The sequence below is a fragment of the Schistocerca serialis genome, chromosome 7 (assembly GCF_023864345.2).
Source record: "Schistocerca serialis cubense isolate TAMUIC-IGC-003099 chromosome 7, iqSchSeri2.2, whole genome shotgun sequence".
Lineage (NCBI taxonomy): Eukaryota > Metazoa > Arthropoda > Insecta > Orthoptera > Acrididae > Schistocerca > Schistocerca serialis.
Genome location: NC_064644.1, coordinates 415,344,212 through 415,361,139, shown reverse-complemented (window position 1 = coordinate 415,361,139; position 16,928 = coordinate 415,344,212). Strand labels below are relative to the sequence as shown.

Genomic DNA, 16,928 nt, shown 5'->3' with positions numbered 1-16,928 from the left:
AATCCCAACAAAAATCAGCAAAACATTAACTCGAAAAATATACTTCAAAAACTGTCTGCCCTTTTTTTATATCTACCTGTTATTAAAAAAACACACACACACACACACACACACACACACACACACACACCCACATCAAAAGGAAAGTTACAGCTGAAAATATAAGTTACAGCTTAAAATATTCTATTATTGTGTGCCACAGTCAAAGATTTAGTTCTTATTGTTTATTTATACATTTTATATCTTATGGTCCATTGAAAAAATTTAATATGGCGTAAGACCTTGTCATCATTTTCATTTTAATATTTCTTTCTTGGCACTTCATTTCACAGTGATGAGAAACAAAGGAGAAAGAAACTAGTAAAAATTTGTTTCAGAGGAATGATGAAAGACAAATATATGGAACAGATGAACTATAGCGAGGAAGTTTGCACAGCCGTTTTTTGTTCATGGATGAATAAACATTGTTGAGATAGGGGAAGGATATTAACTACCAACCATTGAAATGGAGGGGAAAAAAAAACTTTGAGACATAATTGAATTTCCAGTTGCTGGAGCTTCAATAAATTACTTCATCAGGAGAAAGAGAAATATGCAAATTAGCAAGATGAAAAGGTGGAGACATCAGACACAGAGAATAGTGTTATATTAAAAATTCACAGGTGATAAATTCTGTTTATTGCTGTTCTCCCAGCTCAGCAACCACTGCTTCTCATCTCAATTTCTCACTCTATTATTACACTTATCATTTTTCTGGCAAAAATAAGCAGCTCTTACACAAATGAAGCCCATGGGCATACTGATTTGTTTATAGACACCAAAGATGCTAAATTCAAATGAGAAAGTTTCACACATCACAGCTATTGGTTGTTCATCTTTGGTGCATGTGTACTTTCTCTGTGATAGGATCACTCCCATTCTTTTGTAGCCACATCTTGTATGTTTTAAGCTCTCAACTGTCAAACCAAACTTAAACATTTTTAAGTTGTCCTGGCTACTACACTGTAATAGAACTATGACTAAAACTCTTCACGGCACCTGTTGGGAATAAACTAATAAATTATACTTAGTCTCAGCTGTCGGCAACAAAAAAAATCTGCATACTGAAAAATCTTTCCACAGGATCTGTAGAGTGTCGCTTGGTGTAGGTACTGTGATAAAAAGGTGGTGGTGGATTGGCCATGGGTAGCCGTTGCTTGTTCAGAGCTGGGAAGAGTCCTCCTGCAGATGAAGCAAGCTCTCCATGAGGTACAAGATTCCCATCTTCATCAGTCCGCAGTACATCTGACCATGTTTTTGTAGTTCCATATACTAAACCTCCATCTATCCAAGGTGTTATTTCATTCAGCTGAAACATGCACATTGAATAAATAACTAAAAAAAGCAGTTGTGCACATACAAAAACCTTATTTCTATTTAAAAATATGCTGTCAGTTATGACTTATGAAAACTCATAATCTCTCTCAATTGTCATTGTTGTTTTGTAGTAAGAATGTGTTGTATTAAGTTAACTGTGGAAGAAAAGAAGATTCTCCAACTTATTTTACTATAAACATATTGTAATATAATATGTCACTGACAGAAAGTGTTAAGTTCCAAATTAGAAATATTCACACCTATGCAGAAGTGATATTACAAGAAGGGAAATTCCAGGGAAGAACTAACAAATAAGAATCAGGAAAATATTGAGAGGCAGGAGATGGGAAATTGGTGCCTTTCAGAGCAGAGGCAAGAGGAGGGTTAATTATGGTGACAATTACAATTAATTCTTAACAGTCACTATACTGGAAAGATGGACCATTTGATAGAGAGCAGTGCAAGTCGAGAGAAGTACAGTATCAGGTTAGAGGAGGAACTGGGTGCATAATGACAGTAGAAAAAGTGTGAGGACAAGGGAGTGAGAAGATGACAGCTGAGAATGGGGACAAGCAAAGGTTTAGTACAAGAGGATTCTGAGATTGGAATGTGCCCTAGAGTGACCGTCCTCATCTGCACAGTTCAGAAGGAGCTATATTGGAAGGGGCAAGTACTTAAGCAGATATTGACTGATATTGTAGTATTCGGCATTTTCAGTGACTGAGTGGTTCAGTTCGCAGTAAATCACCAATTGACCATGGCCATTTGTGGAAGCAGAAAACTCATTAGATTTCATAACCATATAAAACACTGAAAACTAACTGCACTGCATCTGTGACATAGCTGCTCTATTATGTGGTCCTTCTGGACTACTGTTAGAATTGATGGGCTAGAGTAAGGGACAGGTCTTGCACCTGGATAGGATAAAGACACTTTGGGTGCAGTATTAGCATGAAGAAAGACAATAATATTGTATAGACTAGAATGGTACCTTGGGTGGCAAGGGTAGAATTTTGGGTAGGATGTCCTTCTTAGGACATTCAAGAGGTCAGTGAAGCCGTAGTGAAGAACCTTAAATACTGTTTCTGAACTTAAGAAAATAGTGTAGAAACAAACAAATGTCACATATGACAACGTATTGCGAGCACATCTAGTACACATTAGGTATGAAGCTTCATCAACGAATTCACAGTACCTGTTGCCGAGGGTTATTAGGAGATAAGCCAGTGTTCATATCAAATCTTGTTCTGAGGACTGGCATGATAGTCAGACCACTCTCCTCTCTGTATTTGTGGCCCATGGGTATATCAATATTGAAATATTCTGGTGGACATGATGGCCTTTGTGCATCTAGAATTTCTTCCACAACTTGTTGACCTTAAAATGACAGGTACATTTTCCATTACTAAAGGAATAATGGGTTGTTCAGTAGAGCAGTAATTAACAGTGCAAACCATTTATTAAAGAGGTCTCATAAACCTGATCATATAAGGGAACTTTCAACGATCTGGAATGAAACAAGATGCTTATTATCAGAGGGAAGAAATTGTCAAAAACTTATTATGTATGTTATGTTTATAATAAGTATGATTATACTGCTGTATTCTACTTGTACTTAGACACACTGTAAGTGAACTCAAAAAATAAAATTAGTTGGAAAGCCATAATTTGGAAAGAAATGCTGCTGCTTTCCCAGTAACACTAAACAGTTATAGTTTTGTCTAATACTTACTAGCATGAAAGATTAAGAACTGTAAGATTTAAAACCTTTTTACAATGAACATTTACTAGTGTGAACCTTTAATCTAGATATTCAGATAAAGTGTTAAAGAAGGGACTTATAATATATATTTCTCTTCTGAATTTTCAATTGTCCTCATTTTTTGTTCTCACCATACCCTTGTTAAACACCTTTGATTTAAAAACACAGTTTTAATCTGCCAGGAAGTTTCATATCAGCGCACACTCCACTGCAGAGTGAAAAATCTCATTCTGGAAACATCCCCCAGGCTGTGGCTAAGCCATGTCTCCGCAATATCCTTTCTTTCAGGATTGCTAGTTCTGCAAGGTTCGCAGAAGAGCTTCTGTTAAGTTTGGAAGGTAGGAGACGAGATACTGGCAGAAGTAAAGCTGTGAGTACGGGGCATGAGTCGTGCCTGGGTAGCTAAGTGGTAGAGCACTTGCCCGCGAAAGGCAAAGGTCCCGAGTTCGAGTCTCGGTCCGGCACACAGTTTTAATCTGCCAGGAAGTTTCATATCAGCGCACACTCCACTGCAGAGTGAAAATCTCGTTCTGGAACCTTTGATTTATTCATTCATCATGTTTTGGAGATCTCTTCCAGAAGGAACACTTTCAGGTATGTTGAATGAGACAGGATATGCACTAATTGCAACAAATTAGAGAAACCCAGTCTGAATTGTAGTCAAGGCGACAAAGTTCACAAGGAAACTGTGTCTATGTCCCGTATTGAAAGATTACGATAACTACAAAACTACCCTCCTTTTGTTGATTCCATTACAGCTTCTTATTCATCTTGGCATTATGGCATTTGACACACAGTGTTTCATTTAGTGCACCGCCATTAAAATTTAATTTTCTTGATCTTATTTTTCTTCACTTCTTGGAGGAATAGGTTTACAGATTGTTCTGTCTTCACTCAAGTCATCTGTTTCTCAGTTGTCATTCACCTCTCTTTCCTTTTGTTTTCTAGTTGATTAGTTGTTGAACTAATCTGTCTTCCCCCAGTTTGTTGATATGTTATTTCCATTTTATGCATACTTGCTTTTTTTCATTTATACAGGGCTATTACAAATGATTGAAGCAATTTCATAAATTCGCTGTAGCTCCATTCATTGACATATGGTCACGACACACTACAGATACGTAGAAAAACTCATAAAGTTTTGTTCGGCTGAAGCCGCACTTCAGGTTTCTGCCGCCAGAGCGCTCGAGAGCGCAGTGAGACAAAATGGCGACAGGAGCCGAGAAAGCGTATGTCGTGCTTGAAATGCACTCACATCAGTCAGTCATAACAGTGCAACGACACTTCAGGACGAAGTTCAACAAAGAACCACCAACTGCTAACTCCACTCGGTGATGGTATGCGCAGTTTAAAGCTTCTGGATGCCTCTGTAAGGGGAAATCAACAGGTCGCCCTGCAGTGAGCGAAGAAACGGTTGAACGCATGCGGGCAAGTTTCACGCGTAGCCCACGGAAGTCGACGAATAAAGCAAGCAGGGAGCTAAACGTACCATAGGATGGTGCTCCACCGCACTTCCATCATGATGTTCGGCATATCTTAAACAGGAGATTGGAAAACCGATGGATCGGTCGTGGTGGAGATCATGATCAGCAATTCATGTCATGGCCTCCACGCTCTCCCGACTTAACCCCATGCGATTTCTTTCTGTGGGGTTATGTAAAAGATTCAGTGTTTAAACCTCCTCTACCAAGAAACATGCCAGAACTGCGAGCTCGCATCAACGATGCTTTCGAACTCATTGATGGGGACATGCTGCGCCGAGTGTGGGAGGAACTTGATTATCGACTTGATGTCTGCCGAATCACTAAAGGGGCATATCGAACATTTGTGAATGCCTAAAAAAACTTTTTGAGTTTTTGTATGTGTGTGCAAAGCATTGTGAAAATATCTCAAATAATAAAGTTATTGTAGAGCTGTGAAATCGCTTCAATCATTTGTAATAACCCTGTACAGTGTGTATTAAATTCTTTCACTGTAATATTGTTTTGTATGTGATCTGTGAAGCGAGTGCAATCTCAAGAAAAGCCTCTGTGGTTCCTTAGCATTTCTACCAGAAATCCTGCTCCTGTGTGCACGAGGCAAAAGCCACAAGGCCATGAGATACTTCACTTCTATGATGTATAGAGGATGAAAGACAAGTCCCTGGGGATCTCCAGCTATGAGAGAAAATACTAAAAGAAAATGAGGCGAGTCATATGACACATAAAAGGAGTCCATACAGTCAAAAGTTCAACAAGTTCCAGAATATACTAAACAATGATAATTTTATCAGTTAGGCTTGTTTACTGGGAATGTTGCCGTTCCAAGTAAACGAGTCTATGTTGTGTCTCATTACTGAATAAATGGATTTACATCTGTTTAAGACTCCCCAGCTTGTTAAATAGATGCCTTAATGAGATTCATAAAATAACGTAGCAAATGACCCATATGGCTCACTTTTTATGTAAAATATTCTTTGTACCCTAACTGAGTTATCCAAAATATTATTACATTGACTGTAAGGAATTAAGCAGTGGAAATGTGCTAGATGATGTCTTGACACTGACAGTGGGAAATTTCATAATCGAAATAGCATCTGCTTTCAGGTTGTGAAGGACGTTGGCAATACTTGTTGTTCAAAAATGCTTCAGTAAGTGTGTCACTATTCTAGGAAAGTTGAATGTAAAGGCAGACAATGTAAAGATTCAAAATGGAGTTTCCAGTATGTCTAAAACATAAATTTTACAATTGGCGTATATTACCAGTTTTTGACATATGGCAGTTAATTCTGGACTTGAAATATAAAAATCATTCCAAAATTGTAAGTTGCTCACTTAAAGGTGGAGAGTTGCATCTTGGGAATTGCTTGGAGGGGAAGGAAAGCAAACAAATGGGGCAGGGAACAGATTATTTTGAAACGAAAATGAAAGTGGATGGGACATGTGGGTCGTAAATGATTGGCAGATGGACTGGGGAGGCTCAGTGCTGGACTCTAGGATGTTAGGAATGACATCAGCAATGTCTTCATGGGGATTCCATAAATCAGGAAGCATAACTATTTTTTGCACCAGCAGCTTGATCCATTTTAATCTTAAGATAGGAATGAGTTTTTCCTTTAGACAGACAAGTATAAGTGTGAACAACAATTGGAGTACAGAATGTTGTAACTGATACCAAGAATGAACTCTGTGTAAGAGAACTAAAATGGTTTGAACACCTGAGAGATTTACTAGGCAAGGTCGTATTGGAAGTGGTATATTGTTGTTTTCCTCCAACCTTTAAACGGTGTTACCAAGCCAGTAACTGCAATACCTACAGTTTAATATGGGCTCTGAACCATCCCTTTCATGAAGAAATGCATACCTGCCTCCCACCCCCTCCCGCACGCGCACACTCTACTTGTCTTGCAATCACAAAGTGCGTCACAGTTTCACTTAAACGAGCACTGTCGTGTCAACAAGTTTCCTGAAAGAATTTATGTATTGCATTGTCAGTGTAACAAACCACATCTTGTTAAGCAGAGTCTAAATTATATTTGTGCAGTAAATCATGGATGACCATGATTATTTCCTTTCGTCAAAATCAGTCAGTGTCTGAATAAGAGGCAACAATTGGTTTTTGGCACTTATATTAATATATTTTCTATCCAAATTGTACACATTATTTCATTCTCTTTACAAATGGCTGTTTCAGCTCGTAGAAATTAATCATTTGTGAACCATAGAAAACAAAGATTTTCATGACCTAAACAGAACTGTGAACTAAATGTTGTGTTGACAACACAGATGCTGATAAGATATCTGAGACTTGCAAGTGCCACCAAATTTGATATTTTAGTGATTAAAAACTGATATAGAAGTAAGAGTTAATTATAAATTTATTTTTACTGCGTCTGTCACTGCAGAAGCATTACAATATGTGTGTTTACAGTGATTGTCGTATATTGATAGTAGTCTTTGTTCCAAGGACAGCAAAGCTAAGTATTGTATTCAGTAGTATTGTTGTAAACTACTATTTGAAACACAATTTATACAAAGCAGTTAAAAGTTTTTCATCAATTCTGATGATAAAAAAATGTGAGACTGTAACTTACAAAAAAGTTTGCTCACTTTATACTTATGCAGTGAATGGAACTTAACCTGATTTTCGTTTTTACTGTAATAGTAGTTCAATCACATACAGAAATCATGATGTTTCACTGAAAAATATTTAGTAACATAACATTTATCCAATTCAGTAATATTAATGCATCACATATATGTCTTCTCCATAATTCACATACCAATGTTATAAGTAATCGTTTCTAATTAAATAAAACCACAAAAGTTGAGCCAACACATTTATTTGTTGAACAGCTATTGCCAAATAATGTGTCAAGACTAAAATATATATCACGAAATAGACGTGTGGAACTGCCACAGAGTCATGATAAATAGGTTACAGCATCAAGAGTGACTACAATTTTTTTCATATTGGGCACTATGAAGCAGCCGACTTGAGTAGAGATGCTGTTAGACTGTTGTGCACTGTAGTAGTTGTGAACCTCAAAAGCTGATAATGGCAGTGGCACAAGAACAATTAGTACAATTGAGAGCTGCAGTTGTCAACATTAAATTTAGGAATGGAACTGTGATCTGTCTGATCAGGCAAGAGGTCCAACAGATGCATTCAGTCTGCTATCTTTAGTGTAGATGTTTCCAACAGCTTCACTGTGCTGAAGACTTTGGAGAAAAGTCTGCAGGAGCTAAGAAACACTGACAAGACAAGGAAAAAAATTCAAGATAAGGTTGGTATTAGTAAAAGGTTTAAAAAGACCAAAAGGTCCTGATAGGAAGCAGTGTAGGGAAAGGAATGTCTGAACTATTACAGAACTCCCTAGGTGGTGAATTCCTGGTAACTAAGCCAAGTGTAGGGCGCTTTACTTGGTCCTCCCCATGGCAATGAGCCAACTTCCATGACGTCAATTCCTCATCAGTGATGGCTGCATCAGTACCTCTGTCCACACGGAACCTACCAACCACCAACAATACCTCCACTTTGACAGCTGTGATCCATTCCCCACCCAGAAGTCCATTCAATGACCAAAGTAATCACATCTTTTGTGATGAGCAGTTCCTCTCCAAAAGTACCAAGGGTCTCACTCAGCCATTCACACACCTTCAAATCTTGTCCAGAAACAGATCTTCTGTGCCTTGTGCCACCAGTCCCCCCCCCCCCCCCTTTTCACATATAACCAGAGTCCAGTCAAAAAGGAGCATTCATCATGTGACAGTACCACCCTGGATGGAGCAACTGAATCACATTCTGTGCCAAGATTTCGACTGTTTCTTATCCTGTCCTGAAATTGAAAATATCCTCCCCACTATCCTTCCCACCACACCCACAATGGTATTCCTTTTCCATCACTACCCCACCCCTGCTCCAAATCCATTTGCCTCACGGCTCGTATCCCTGCAGCAGATGCAGTTGCGAGACCTGTCCTGTATGTCCTCCCACTACTACCTTCTCCAGTACTGACGTTCGCAGCTCGTGGTCATGTTCTAGCTTCCGGAGCACAGGGTCCCAGGTTCGATTCCCACCAGGTCAGTGATTTTCACCTGCCTCGAGATGACTGGGTGTTTGTGTTGTCCTCATCATTTCATCATCATTCATGAAAGTGGCAGATTGGACTGAGCAAAGGTTGGGAATTTTTTTTTGAGCACTGATAACCGTACAGTTGAGCGCCCCACAAACCAAATATCATAATCATAATCATCATCATCATCAATCATCATCATCCAGTACTGAAAACAGTCAGGTATAAGATACTCTAGAAGTAATTCCCACAATTAATAGAGTGATTAGATTAGCATCAATAATAAATGAAAAGCAATATTGTAGAACAAAAGCAAACTGGTGCTTTTCATTTATTATTATAATGTTGTTCTACCAAGAACCGACGGAAGATTCTGTTAAGATTAGCATTAATCATAATACAGGGTTAGTATACTTTACAGAAATAGCTAATAGTGGCTTTGTTTGCCTGTTGATGTATAACTTCACTCATTCATATCCCTTAAGACTCTCCTGATAAACTTTATGGAACACAGTATGTGGATTAATTAGTTAATTAAAAATTCTTTCTTTTGGATCGCAATTTTTTTTTTACTTTTACAGACCCTAAATAATTAACTCATTTGATATCAGAAATGAAAATTTCCAAAGTAAAACAGCATACGGATATCATGTGCACAGACTGCCAACTATATGCTAACAGTAAATCTGGCTCTATTGCACTTCTGCTGAAAGTCATTAATATACATTTCATGAGAGCTTGTCTATCTCAGCAATCTAATGTCATACATTCCATAGATAAAGGACATTCAGATATGGGTTTCTGTGGTTTGGTTAAACATATTAAGGCAAATGCTGAAATGGCTCCTCTGAAGATGACCTCCATACATCATATCGATGCATATGTTCAGACTGTAATGACCCCGTTGTTAGTGAAATATTAACCCTTAACCCTTTTCACACCATAATGCAGACACAGGGCACCTCTGTGTGCTCTTATTTATCACTACCACTTGGGTAGTAAGTGCACTACAAAAAATTATACAGTGTCTCTGTGGAAACAATCAGGCCACTGACAAACAGTCATGGTATACATTAAAACAAAAAGTGTGCTTTTGTTCAAATATATTTACATAAGCATTACATTACAAAACTTTTCACTGCATGATATTTTTGAAACTCTTTAGAGTGAACTGTTTCCATTGTCATTTCACTCAGTTTGTTGACAGGTGACTCACTCTTTATCATCAAATTCATTGTTACTCTTGTTTTTTCTTAGAAGTTCCTCTAAAAGCTCTACAGTCAGTGCATAAAGAACTGGCCATTTTGCACCTACTAACTTGAACATAATAATTACAACTTTCTCTCAACACAACTGCACCAGTTTGACATTGAGTTAACATAGGCTTACTGAGATGGCTGTACTATGCAACATTGATACTTTATACAGTCAGATTTGAGAATGGAGCATGTGAGAGCTACAAAAAATTGTGTCGAGGCTCGACATTGGAGCAGAAAACAAAATTCGCAATGTCAAGTGCCACTTTCCAATTCGATTAATCGTGCCATTATTGCAGTGGCATATTATACCACTTACAATTGAAATGTGTTGTGAAGGAGAGAGGAATGTTTTCATTGTTAGAGAGTACACTTATTAACTGTTAAGAGGCAACTGATATTTCACAAGTATTTATTTCTTGTATTATTCAATTCCCAACACTAATATTAAAGAATATTGCTGATATCATCTACAAGTAACACACAGTTTCTGTGTTTTTAAAAATATTTTCAGTTTGGTTTCTTGTCAGTGGAAAACTTTACATCAGTTCTTGTTCAGAACTAATGGTATGAAAATCGTAATTTAGTATGGCACTAATCAGTAGACCAACCTCTAATTGTTCTGTTGAATTATACAGTCCAAGGATATTTCCAGGTGATGACAATAAGACCTGAAGAATCATTTACAGAAATGTCAGAGCACTGTATGTCCAGTGTTCCACACCATGCTAGCTTCTGTGTTTGATTACACAACAATGTCATGGAGCTGTGATGGCAACACCACAGAGTGCAGCAATGTGTTGGGCCAGTAACGGGACTGTGTAGCAGTGCAGCAGCTCTCTCTCTCTCTCTCTCTCTCTCTCTCTCTCTCTCTCTCTCTCTCTCTCTCTCAGCCCCTCTCTCCCCCCTCCTCCCACACCCCCTTCTCTCCTTCTCTACCTATTTATTTATCCATCCTTAATGCTGTAATTCACTTACATGGGGATATTTCAAGTGATATATTTCTTAAGACTCCATTATCAGAAGAAACTAAAAAGCATAGCACAGGAAAGTTCCATATTCAACTCCTAAAGAATACTGACTGCATTCTGTTGCATGTGATACGATGGTATCTTCCTACATCCACACAAAGTGTAGCTCTAATTGTGAAATGCCTTTGGGACTGCAAAAAAATTCTTTTACAACAACACAAGGATATCCATACTCTTATCATAATTGAAGACTCAGTAAAGAGCCAATAAAGATATCATCTTTACCAAAGTATACAAGCAAAGCTGATTTTCCAGTATTCGATCTGTTTCCAATGTTTCCACTCATGAGCTGTTCGCTGAGAACCAGAGGATTGGGCCTGTTCTTTGTTGCTGGCTGGTAAACACCATCTGCATACGCTGCTGGAACCCTTCGTAAGAGTGGTGTATCTGGTAAAGAACAAAACAGTTGATGTTAGTAGCTTGTTATTTGAGACCTTTCTGATTTTCTTTGTGTGACTGTTTGATGGTGTGCTTCTGTGTATACAGCCTAGTTGCTGTTTCCACTTTATGCTTAAGTCAAAACAACAGCTCAGCTTTACATCCACAAGCACACCATTAAGCTTGTTATTTATTAAACATAATCTCAAAATCTGGGTGCAAAAGTGATTCTGTTAAGAGCTGGGAGGAAGCCCTGAATTAGTGAGGATAGAAGTAACCACCCTGGGTAACTCCCAATGTCAGATGGAGAGATTCACACTGTGCAGACATAGGTGTCCTTAACATAACAATATTCATGAATTGTTTTGTGGGGAACAAATGTCGATGGTAATGTTTTGCACGCTTTGACTACTGGTATTTACATCCATAGTGGTTTCTGTTTATTAGACATTAAGATGTGGTCTAAAGTATGTTTCACTGCCTAATGTTTCATCCCCTAATGCTGGATGCATCCTCAGCGGCTACAAAGCTCTGCTTGGTTGATCTGCAAACTTAAAAAAAGATGCGGAAGCCAAACTATTTATATGTAACCACACAACAGTTGGGTTGTGATTTTATCCAACCACTACTGAAGCTTGCACCAACATTTGTTATGGAGCTTGTACTATATAAATGTTAGTGATATTTGCTTTATTTAGCACTAAGTTCAAGTTTATATGGAAACTACTGACAGTAGCATGAACACATCTCGGAAAGAACACAAGACCAATAACCATCTGGGAAACACGGTTGAATAGCCAGTAGGAGACCATTTGTTGGGACCAGTATATCACCAAATTCTATTCTGTAGTTTTATCAAGGTCAAATCATTTTTATACAAGGGAGTACAGAGGGGCCGTAGAAACTCAAAATCACAAAAACGACAAGTTGTGGATCTTGGTGCTAAGTAAAGAAAATGGTAGAAATGTGGAATCCAAACTCCATAACACATTTTGACATGACTCACTATCTTTGGGGGCAGTCAAATGACACAACTGTTGTGCAGTTACATGTAAACATTTCAGCTAGCTGGCCTTGCTTAAGTTTGAAAATTAACTAACTGCATGTTTTTAGACTCTGAGGATATCTCCAGCATTAGGAGGCAAAATATTAGACACAGAAACATGCCTTCGACTGTAGCCTAATGCCCATAAAACAGAAATCACCAAGGAAGTATAGCTGTCAGCTCACCAACCTGCCCTGTAGACAGTCAGGTAAGTCACAGTCTGTTACCATCTACACTAAATGTGTTACAAATCAAATTAAGATTGACTCACTCTTAAATGACAGTATTGTCATAGATTCTTGCTGGCAAATGATCAGCTGTTGATCTATGGCCCTGATGTTTAGGATCACTCAGGTCACTGCTGAGTCTATTGTGATCAATGTTCTTGTTTTGGCAAACACCACAGGTTGCAGTAGACAACTTGCATTATTCCGGCCATTCGCGTGCCACTATAGCTACAGCGACCTGCTGGTAACAGCACTGCAGTACCACAAGCATCTTCTGCTGGAGATGGAATGTGCACTAGCAGTCCAAACACTGGCTGCGTGCACATTGTATATGTGGCAACATTACAGTTGACAAGCACACCTGTTGACAGACTAAGCTCCAGCGTGCATCACAAGAGGCAACATCCTTATGACCTGACATACACACAACAACAATAGCAACACTGCAGTTGCCTTCACTACATTCAACTGCAAGTCGTGTGCTCACTGAGCACTGAGCAGGTATCTCTAGACTCGTGAGCTCCATCCAGCCGAGCCCAGTCATCGAATCTACACTGCACTGCACTACACTGCACACTGTGCCACCAGCCATCACTTTCCCAGGATGAGTGTTCTCCTGTGGGGTGTCTGTGGAACTTAGACTGTGAATCTGCCTAGTAATTACCATCTCAATGGACTTTGTCATATTCCTATCAGGTCAGGAGTATCCTATAGTTGTATCAACCTGAATCTGCCACATACATCACTAAGGACCTTATTTTGAACCTTGCTCCTTATATGTTGAGCTTATAAAATATTGGTTACACACTACCTAGGAAGCACCATCTATTGTGTGTATGCATCTACCATTCAGGACAGGACACATCAGTGGGTGATGAGGGTGGGATCAGCAGTTCCAGGGTAGTCATCAAGCATTGCTGAAACTAGACCTGGCTGCCACCACGTCCCACCCAGATGCTGTCTGCCCAGGCTGAGCGCAATGCTGCCTCTCCTGCTTCACACCTTTGCCAAGAAGATGCAGCCATGGATGGCCTTCCTCACAAGGGTCGCACAGCACTTCATGCTGTTCTCACATCTGGGTGCTGTGCATCACTTCCTGTGGTGCTTGATTTCTCCTTGTGTGTTGTTGTTGTTGTTGTTTTTTTTCCCCTCTACCAACATGGTCCCCCCAGCCACTCCCCTCCTCTGGCATAGCGCAATGCTGCCTTCACCGCTTCCCGCCTTTACCAAGACATTGCAACCGTGGCTGGTGTTGCTCATCAGGGCAGCACATCACTTCATGCCTTTTCTCTTCTGAGTGACTTGTGCTTATGTTGTGGTTTTCTATGTTTCCTCCAGTGCTTCAGCCTCTTACAGGCTTTTATTCCTCTTCCACATTGTCGATTCTGGTATCTCTAATACATACCACTTATGATTCACCTTCCTATGCTGTTCTCATGATCCTATGCATGCCGTCCTTTCAAGACATTTTCACATCCTCCCGGGACTTTCTACTGGTCATTCCTATTCGCTCTCTGTGTATGTCCCCTTACTTTCTTGGTTCACCACTCATTTCCTTCTAGAGGCTTCTACACCTGTATACGGCATATTTTTTCCACTCCTTGCTTGGTCACATTACCCCACTTTTTGTTGGCACCCCTGGCAGCCTGCCATATGACGAATGGCAGGTACCATTGGATTTTCAGCCATTCCTCAGCTGCGCCTGTTCGAGTACATCCTCTCACCAGCCAAGTTTTCGGTCACCTGAGGGGTCTCCACACTTCGGGAAGTGGACCGAACAGAGCTGAGACAGATCCCTCCAGGACATTTGCCTTTTCCAGCAGATGCAGTCTCTCTCTCAGCAGTGCAAAGTTCACTTCTCCTGTGGCATACCCATTTTCAGACAGGAGGCTCCACTTGATGTATCTTATCATTCTGTTGTCCGCACCCAGCGATGCACCGGGCTAGTCTTTGCACCATGTTCTTCTGTTGGGTGGTGCATATTTCACCCGAGGGGCATCTCTCACTCCAACCAGTTGGCTCCACCTGAACTGCTCCACACAACTAGCCACGCCAAACCATGCACTCCAAGACAAGTTCATTTGGGAGAACACCCATTGGCACTGCAATCTCATTGTTGACTTGACAAAAATGTTTTCCCTGCAGGGGAGAGGATGCTGCATCCTTTGGCCAGTGTCAAGATGGCTCTTCCATCTTTTTGTTAAGGAGAAAGGGATGGCATATCCCAGTCATTTGCCTAATGCTACAGCTATCAGCATAGTGCCCACAACTAGTGTCTGGCTGCACTCTCCAGTAGAGCAAGCATCTTCTGCTGGATACAGTACATGTATCGGCAATCCAAACATTAGCTGTGTACACACCATCTATACAGCAACATTACAACCAACAACATAAACACACCTGCTGACAAGCTAACCTCTAGCAGGCACCACCAGAGGTGACAGCCTCACCACTAGCTGGGCACATATCGACGACATTGGCATTACAGTTGCGGACAGTATGGTGCATCCGTGATTCACATGCTCACTGAACACCAGACGAGTATCCTTCCACCAACAGTATATTTAAGACATTGTCTGACCACTTGCAGCCAGCCATGCCCAGTGGCTCTGTCTCTTAGAGCTCACAGGCTCTGTCCTCCCGAGTACAGCCCTTGGATCTAGTGTGCACCACGACACTGCTCTGGCAGCTGCCCATGGAAGATGCTCAACAGCAGCCACACCAAGATGCCAACCATCACCTTTGGAGCCTCCTCTGACAGTGGCCTTCTCTGGTATCACTGTCCTAGGAGTGGTATTTTTCTGTGGGACTTGGACTGTGAACCTATGCCTAGCAGTTACCATCAAAAGCTACAGTACAGCAGACTTTGACTTCATCAAATTTCTATTAGATTTGGAGGACCCTTCAGTTATGGCTATTTGAATCTTCTGTATATGTCACTGATGACATTATTTTGAACCTTGATCTTTATGTGTCATGCTAATAAAGTATTACTTATACACTATTTGAGAATCATCATTTATTGTGTGTATGCCCACCAATAAGGTCGCGTTACATCACTGGTGTACTTCTGGTAGGACTGTTGCAGGCCCTACTGTCATGTATGCATTCCTGGGAAATTGGTATACCAGCCTAGGTAAAAGAATATATAAGTACTGGTTTGAAGTAACTTGGGCAGTGGTTTCAGCCCATGGAAAATTTCTCGATTACTGTTCATCCTCACCTCTATACATAAAGTTTGGCTACATAAAAAATAACATAGACCATATAACCCTAACTGCTCCAATTTTTTTTTTTTTTAGCAACAATAAATTCCAGAACTTTAGGATCATATAGAGGAGATGTTGGTTTGCATGAAGGCACACCGAAAGGACAGAACCAAACACAATGTCCTGCACTTCAGTGACTGCTTCACAGCCTGCGCTGTTCGGATCCTTCTTATGAAAACCATCTTTTCTGAACTGTGCAGATGCGAACTCTCCTTACAATATATCCTATGTTCCTGTAACCTCCCTTGCCTCAACCTCCACTAGTTCCTGCCCTCCAGCTACCTATCCCTTTCCCTGCTCCCTTTTCCAACACTACACAACCTTCTATTCAACCAACACAGCCACCAGTCTTTTTCCACCAGTCTTTTTCCCCTTCTCTACTTCTCTCATTTTCCACTCCCCTCTCCCACCCATCCTTTCCCCCTCAATACGTCCCAACTGCACTTCGCAGCACACCCTGTCTCCACCTCTTCCCCAACACCTACTCCACTATCCCTTCGCTGCCTCGTGCCTTCTAACTACACCCCACCAACTGCACTAGACTGCCCCTTCTGTCAGGCCCAGTTGCAGTCCACTGTCCAGCCACAGTGGCTGGAGACAGTAGTCGTGTGAGTGTTTGTTAGGTGGATATGTGTGTCTTCTACTTTTGAAGAATGCCTTTTGCCTGAAAGCTTAAATCTATAGCGGTCTCTTCATTGTGCCTGTATGTGACTGAGTGACTGCTCTACATAGTGTGTAGCGGTCTGATCTTTTTTTTAATATTGTTGTTATTCCATCCTAGACTTTCCATTGTTCGAATTTTAGGATCGAAAGATAAGTTTATGGAGTTGATACAGGAGCTAAATTACATCAGATAGGATGTAGTGCACTTATCAGATGTACAGTGAATAAATGACATTCACATAGAATTAAAACCCAGATATAAGTTTCAGTGCAGAGGAAGATTGCAGGAATATCTTCAGGAGACAAAAATGTTTATGACTACCAACAGATGCATACAATAGTGAAAGTGGTGACATTATCCTAACTTTCAGAACTATTAGTTGCTTC

The 16,928-nt window shown here is 40.2% G+C and overlaps 2 protein-coding genes across 8 annotated transcripts in view; one reads left to right on the top strand and one right to left on the bottom strand.

Moving 5' to 3' along the window:
- The window catches only part of LOC126412085 (GPI mannosyltransferase 2), a 263,581-nt gene that overhangs the window by 198,602 nt on the left and 48,051 nt on the right, over window positions 1-16,928 (top strand). The gene's annotated exons all lie outside the window — the stretch shown is intronic.
- Window positions 1-16,928, bottom strand: part of LOC126412084 (dual oxidase-like) — a 257,727-nt gene that overhangs the window by 194,755 nt on the left and 46,044 nt on the right. For both annotated transcript variants that reach the window (XM_050081493.1, XM_050081492.1), the window contains exons 4-6: window positions 11,185-11,346; window positions 2,552-2,733; window positions 1,105-1,348 (exon numbers count right to left, since the gene is read on the bottom strand). In XM_050081493.1, coding sequence (XP_049937450.1) covers window positions 1,105-1,348; window positions 2,552-2,733; window positions 11,185-11,346 — 588 coding nt within the window. The remainder of the gene's footprint in view (window positions 1-1,104; window positions 1,349-2,551; window positions 2,734-11,184; window positions 11,347-16,928) is intronic.